Source organism: Glandiceps talaboti, chromosome 4, assembly GCF_964340395.1.
Source record: "Glandiceps talaboti chromosome 4, keGlaTala1.1, whole genome shotgun sequence".
NCBI lineage: Eukaryota > Metazoa > Hemichordata > Enteropneusta > Spengelidae > Glandiceps > Glandiceps talaboti.
The window spans coordinates 14,087,249-14,094,839 of record NC_135552.1 but is presented as its reverse complement, the minus strand read 5'-3'; the positions used below and the strand labels follow the sequence as shown (position 1 = coordinate 14,094,839).

General features: G+C 37.8%; 1 protein-coding gene across 1 annotated transcript; it reads left to right on the top strand.

The window, feature by feature from the left end:
* Nucleotides 1-2,733: 2,733 nt before the first annotated feature.
* Nucleotides 2,734-5,703, top strand: LOC144434203 (cytochrome P450 2U1-like). Its single transcript, XM_078122656.1, has 4 exons — nt 2,734-2,955; nt 3,319-3,974; nt 4,639-4,963; nt 5,525-5,703. Exons 1-4 carry the CDS (start codon nt 2,748-2,750, stop codon nt 5,701-5,703), a joined length of 1,368 nt encoding a protein of 455 aa, XP_077978782.1. The 5' UTR covers nt 2,734-2,747.
* Nucleotides 5,704-7,591: the final 1,888 nt, after the last annotated feature.

Here is a 7,591-nt window from a genome sequence, read left to right as displayed (position 1 = left end):
TTCTGGAAGCTTTCGAAATGAAATATTTGTAAATATATAGTTATTTCTATCTCTGTTTTACTGCTGTGTGCGTCTTTAAGAAGAACAAAGGCGAGGTTGATTTTATCTTGGCTCCATTTCAAAAGTTGTTCACACAAACCCTTCATCCGCAACCTCTCTTTAAAAAATTGAATTTAACAATTAGTTTATCGGCCTAGCAGAGACCTGCTGTACAGTACTCGGGTGAGGCATTCTGGGAAATAAACATAAACGCTCCTAAATCACCTGAATCCTTGTATAAACAAAGCTGAGAGCTAGTGTTTCAAAAGATGCAAAGTTCCCTACTTTGCTTTCCAAAATTCCATTGCCCAAAAACTAAAATAAACAAAATACTAAACAAATTTATCGACCAGTGTCGAAGCCCTGTGCACTACTGACGGATAAAATCGACCACTAATAGAGATATTGTCTTTTGTAAGTAGGTGAACACGTACAACAGAATATATCTATAGGTTGCTGACGACAAGAAAATGGCACAGATGCAGCTAGTGCAAACTTAAACTATCAGACCACAATAGTGGGTCTGAGCTGAGAGTGAGAATGGAAAGATCTCTTGAATTCTATTCGTACGAGTAATAACTTGTTGACATGACGTTTTCATTGGCTGATTTCTAATCTTGCAAACCACCCTTTGTGTATGCGCAATGAACTGTATGACTCTACCGGGTGATTACTGACATTGCCCACCTTCACGGCATTGATATAGTTGCCCTTAGTTAATAGTTGCCCTTACAAAACAGAAACTTGGAACTGTTTTACTTTCGACAGTTCGGTAAGTGTTCGTGAAATTTCTACAACCTTATTTTTTTTTAACTTCCGGCACAGTGATCTTTCAAACATCTATTTTGTAATAAGTATGAAAAAAGTGAATTTTGTTTGCACAGGTTGTAAAGTAAAGTTTATTGTTTTCACTTCGAAGTATCGACCATTTGTATGGTTTCCATGTCGACCTATACTGTTCTCAATCATTTTACTTTACTCTAGACAGCTGGGGTAGCTAGACATTCGAACAAAACAGGCTGATTAGATAAACCCGATAGACCCTGAAGGCGTTTTTTTTTATTTTGCAAGATGTTATTGTTGTTTGGTGTTCTCCTGGCTTGGGTTATGGCACCTCGTTTATGCTACATGTCAGACAGTAAATTATTGCTGTCTGACATACAGTAAATTGCCGTCTGACATTTGCTGCTTTTATAAATATAGTGTATATGCAAGTGTCAGTGTGTGTGTTGGGGGAGGGGGTGTCTGTGCTTGTTATGTGACCAGGGAGTGAATAACTATCACATTCACTATTTGAACACTTACAAATGGTGCACACAAACGTTTATAACATTGGCCTCTTAGTGTCGTTCTGACCCAGATTTGTGTTAACATTTTATGACGGTTTGCGTACATTTAGAGAAGCGCACATGGGCAGTAGAGATTCTATAAACACAACGAATTGAAACAAAACCTCTGAGGCGTAGCTAGTTCTCTAATACCTTGAATTTATAAACCACTGATTCACGATGCTTTCATGTGATTTAGGGTTTTTTGAGATCGAACATGTTCAAAAGAAGGTGTCACCCACGATGTAGTGAAAATTCCACACTAAAAAGTGCACTTACATTGTACAAGGTGCCACACTGTACTGTATACATATGGTCACCTTCAGCTATTCAAATAACAACGTAATTTCAAGATCTCAACTCCTTCACAACAGAGAGTACTATGGTGCATATGTAGTTGTTCAATAATAAGAACAAAAGTAAGATTTACTTACAGAATGAACCTTGCGCGATATTCTAAGGTGGGTAAATATCCGGGGCAAATCTAGACGAGGTCGAGAAGTCATGGTTCACTGCCCTGTAGTATCAAAGATTTTCTATGGCTGATCCAAACCAATGGTGACCATTCTGCAAAACGCAGAGACTGCATTATATATATATGTTTTTTTTCGATTTTTACTTCTTCTTTTTTCTCACGGTACTATAAAGAAAAGATCTAAAGTAGTGGAAATACAGCAGTCATTTATATTGTCGTCTTTATCATCTTAAAAAGAAATAAAAATCTTAAAAACAAGTAAAAATCGACAAATATAAAGAAAACTGCAGATTCTGAAATACTGTTCCTCCTACGCCTATGATAGAACGTATGACGTGGTTTAGCCTATTCCGCATGTATGTATGTGTGTGTGTGTGTGTGTGTGTGTGTGTGTATGTATGTATGTATGTATGCATGTATGTATGTATGCATGTATGTATGTATGTATGTATGTATGTATGTATGTATGTATGTATGTATGTATGTATGTATGTTTTTGTTTATTCATTCATTCATTCATTCATTCATTCACTTATTCATTCATTCATTCATTTTATATTATTTTATGTATTTATTTGTTTTTGTTTGATTGTTTTTGTTTATTTTATTGATTTCGCTTCATCACTGTCTATGCACATATTGTATCTTGTTTGAAAGACATTATACTTAATAATAGTATTTGACGGTGTATTGCGTTCAAATACCCTATAAATGTATCATCAAAATACAGAATAATTTATCATTCTCGTTTCATTTGCTATAATCTTACAGGCACCATGTGGCTGCTTTCATTAAGCATCAAGTCTATTTTAATCATCGCTGTGTTACTACTAGTTTCACTACAGTGGTATTTTCGCTGGTTTCACAAAACTAACTTACCTCCAGGTCCGTCGTTTTGGCACCTGATGAAATGTTACCGAAAACACAAAGGCAGAATACATGAAATGTTTGCCGATTTGGCTGATCACTTTGGTCCAGTATTTTGTATCAAAGTTGGTAGGAAAAATGTGTTCGTTATTAATGGTAACGAGGCAGTGAAAGATGCATTGGTTGGCCATGCTGAAGCCTTCGCTGAGAGACCATCCATTGATAATTCAGCACTTTACTCGGGAGGTAGGTTGATATTACAATTATTACTAGTTAATATTGTGAATCAATTACAAACTTTAGCTTTCAGAAAAATTTCATTCAGATAAGTGAAATTATTATTTGCTAAATACATTTTTTCAAAGCAGTTTTAAATCCAGTAGAATTTGAGTTGTGGAAACTACATGTTGGAAAAATCACATTTTCTCTCTCTCCCTCTCTCACACCCCCCCCCCCCCTCTCTCTCTCTGTCTCTCTCTCTCTCTCTCTCTCTCTCTCTCTCTCTCTCTCTCTCTCTCTCTCTCTCTCTCTCTCTCTCTCTCTCTCTCTCTCTCTCTCTCTCTCCCCATTTCCTATTTAGACAAATGTGTTTTATTTATCACCTTCCAGGGGTTGCTTGGTGTAAATATGGTGAAATATGGAAACTTCGTCGTCGTTTTACAATGGGGGCGCTACGATATTTCTTCGGTGCTGGCAAACGAAGTCTAGAAAACACAATAAATGTGGAGTCCCGCCACCTAGTACACGCCATCAAAGAAAATAATGGGAAACCATTCGACATGAGGCCTGTCATGCACGCTGCTGTCGCAAACATTCTCTTTCAATTTTGCACTGGAAAACGGTTCGACTATGCGGACAAACAATTCTGTCACATGCTGCAATGTATAACTAGATTTTTCTCCCGTCCACCATCGGGGTTTCGTACCCCAGCATTCCTTCGGAAAGTGATAGCATACTTCAAAAACGAAAACGATATAGATCCGGACGAAGATAGCCTGCAAACTAAGCATCTTCTTGAAGACTTTATCCGAAAGGAGAGAGACAGACACCAGTTAACCTTTGACCCGAACGATCCTAGGGATATTATTGATTTACATTTATTGGAAATGAAGCAAGGGGAGTCAGAGAAGCAGAGTGTGGTGATGACAGATGATTTCTTGGTGTGTGATATATTTGATTTGTTGCTGGGAGGATCAGATACAACGTCACAGACTATGATGTGGATTATTCTCTACTTAGTCACACATGTTGATCTACAAACCACGGTACGTAGCATTAAGCTTATACATATATACAGTAATTGACATATTTCATTTCATTTTATATTTTATGTTTCTATTTTATCCATTTTTTTATAATTCAAGTGTAATATCGTATCATCGCTGAGTACAGTTACCTACGTCTCCTGAACTTATTATTAGCTTATAGAGCGCGTTTTTTCCCTCAAACACGAAAAATATGTAACCATGCTCCGAGATTGGTTTAGTGAATTCCAGCGAAGGCTAAACCCGTATCTGGAGAAATACTGGACGTTGTATTAATTGGTTACTCGTAGGCGAACCAAGTGTATTACTTTTTCAGTTGACCTTTGCCCCTGCCACTTGATAGTAGCTCTGGGAAATGATCAAGGAACTGCGATACATCTACGTTCAACCTTAACGGAGATGCGTCGGTGTTATCGTATCGAAGCACATATTTCCAGAGCCATCCAAAACTATTTTTAGGGAGAATACAATATTGAATCTCTGGTGAAAGGGTATCGATGAAAAATATGTCGAAGGACAACAGGTGGTACTGAACTTGACGATTCAATGGTGGTACTTTACGGTTTTATCAAAATATATCTCTACTCTACTACTGCCTTCTTATATTCGAATTGTACTCATTAAGTCACGCTTTTACGAATTCTGCAACTATTTTTCCACACAGCTGCAGAAAGAAATGGACGCTGTAATTGGCAAGAACAAATCCCCTTCCCTGGATGACAGATCAAAACTTCCTCTAACTGAAGCTGCCATTTCCGAAGTCTTACGTCTCAGTCCGACTGCACCTCTGGGTCTTCCACATTCTACAAGTGATGACGTTACCTTTCGTGGTTATGCCATCCCCAAAGGTTCATTGGTGTTCTTCAATATTTGGTCAGTCCATCACGAGGCAGATCATTGGTCCAAACCTGGAGAATTCAAACCCGATAGATTTCTAAACAGCGACGGTCAATATATCAGAGCAAATGCTTTTATGCCTTTTGGTACAGGTCAGTCCGAAAATTTTCTTGTTTTCAGTCTTGCAATAGCAGCTTCGTTTGTATGAGATATCTGATGCTGTGAGCTGAAATATCATCATTTCACTCTAGTGCACATGTACAGACAGTATAGGGTATTAACCGGTAATCAACTTTTTGGTATGTATGTGTAATTTCGTTGAAATCTTGTCATGGTGCACGCTGTAACTGATAGACGGAGACCATGTACCATTACCATTACCGTCACACTATTTCAAACCAAATACTCTTGAGATTTCACTCTTTTTCTTAATATCTTGTACGCCTCTAATGTACACAGATAGAAAGAATTTGTTACAAAATTAAACTTAACGAATGACCATGATTAAGCATATATATAAGAGCGCCAGCAACGACGGATCTTTCAGTCTAACAGAAGTATCCAACTCGAAGTATCATACAAAGCTATTAGTCAAACTCTGGGATTCTCTCTTTAAACTAATTGTTATGTATAGAATGTAAGAGCGCCAACAACGACATTGTAGATATACAGTCTACTCCAAAGTGAAACTCCAGGACTTTTTTCTTTCATAGGTAAGCGTCTCTGTCTTGGTGAACAACTTGCAAAAGCAGAACTGTTTCTATTCGTGGTGAATCTGCTTCAGCGATTTGATCTGAGGTTGCCGGACGACCAACCCAAGCCAACCTTGGAGGGAAAAGTTGGTGCACTTTGGACACCGCAAATTTTCCAAGTATACGCGTCTGAGAGATAAATATATATCAAAGACTGCTTAATGCGAATTCGTTTGGCTTTTTTCCCGTGTAAGCGGCATTTTCAAAAACTAAATTGTACATGGGGTTCAATATTGCTTTAAACTAAAATTAGAAGAAGAAAGGGTACAAGATTGACAGATATATCATACACTGGAGTCATGATGGGCGAATGGTTAGAGAGGCCGGCTTGAATCGCTGCCATTTGTTTCTGAGTCGTTGACGTCCTTGGGCAAGATTTGAACCACGACTGTGCCTCAGTCAACCCAGCTGTATAATTGGGGACATGGAAGGATAGAGGTTGCAATTAATGATTTAATATATGCGCTTATAAAGGTTGCAAAGGGAGTTCAGGAAGTATAAAGGGCCATTGTGTCGCTATAGACCTGTGCCAGGGGTAATGATTGTAAAAACGCTTTGAGCACAAAGTAGGAAAGCGCTATATAACAATACCACCAATGGCATTGTAGAACAAGTGTATTTGGCTGTTGCTATGGGAGTGGTCTTGTTGCTAGGCATATTTGCATACATTTTCGTAAACTTTATTCACTGGCCTACCCTTCCCAGTTTTCATCTTTGCAATATATAAACCATCACGTGGATGTTGCTATGGACGTGGTCTTGTAGCTAGGCATATTAACATACATTTATTGATTCTTTATTCACTTACCTACCTATCTCCTTATCCTTGTAATATGCATTATCACCTCACTGTTGCTAAGGGGTAGCCATGGTTGCTAGGGCAAGTTGTGTGAAAATGTTTTAAACAAAAATTGCAGATAACACCTATAGAAATCCAGAAACATCTCTACCAAGTTTCAGTCCCATTCACCATGTAGTTTTCAAGATACAAGTTTTTGACAAAAATTTAGGCCTAATTTGCATATTGCAGCATATTGATTATCATTTTGTGACTACATTTTCATGTACACATCCCTATAGGCATCCCCATTAAATTCTAGTAGTTTTGAATTACAGATTTTTGACGAAAATGACACATTTTAGCCCTAATTTGCATATCACTGATGAGATCATCATATCAAGAGTGCACATTAATCCAAACACCCCTTAGAACGTTCCCACCAAATCTCAGCCCAATCTGCTCAGTAATTTTGTAGACTTTGAACAAAAAGACATATTTTATCCCTAGTTTTTATATCACCGATGGGATCATCAGGTCATGAACAATTCTTAAACTAAACACCCCTAAAAATCCTCCCATCACATTTCAGGCCAATCTGCCCAGTAGTTTAGGAGTTTAAGTTTTTTTTACCAAAAATCACATTTTTTGCCCAAAACGCACTTTTTCATATGTACAATTTCCCATCAACACGCCCTGTCCCCACGAAATACCACGGCAATTGGTCTGGCGGTTTTTGACTTTAAGTGACTGTCGTTTACGCACACACACACACTCATTCTCAGTTCAGTTGTGCTAAAACCCAATATTATATTTATATATATGTGTGTCTGTGTCTGTGTTTCTGTGTGTGTGTGTGTGTGTGTGTGTGTGTGTGTGTGTGTCAGAAGTCTTATCTCAAATATAAATGCAATGTCTTTTCCGCGAAGTTAAATCAAGGAAACATTCAGATTTCTGAATAGTAGTAATCAAAAGAAGTTGTAAATGCTTATCACAATACGAATATATTGGAGTCGCCCCGTCCAATCCCTAGTATCGGGTTTGTAAGTCATAAGTGTGAATATAAATGTGCAACCTTCAGAGAAATGAAATTAATGAATAAACATATATAACCATATGTTCTCTTATTAAACGTCTTTTGTATACACAGTTAATTATGTGTCAAAGCGTGGGAGTACTTCGGTTCTGGTTCTAGTTCCGTAACGACTGACTGTGGTATGTGCTTTAAACTTTGGCCTGTGACGTCATAG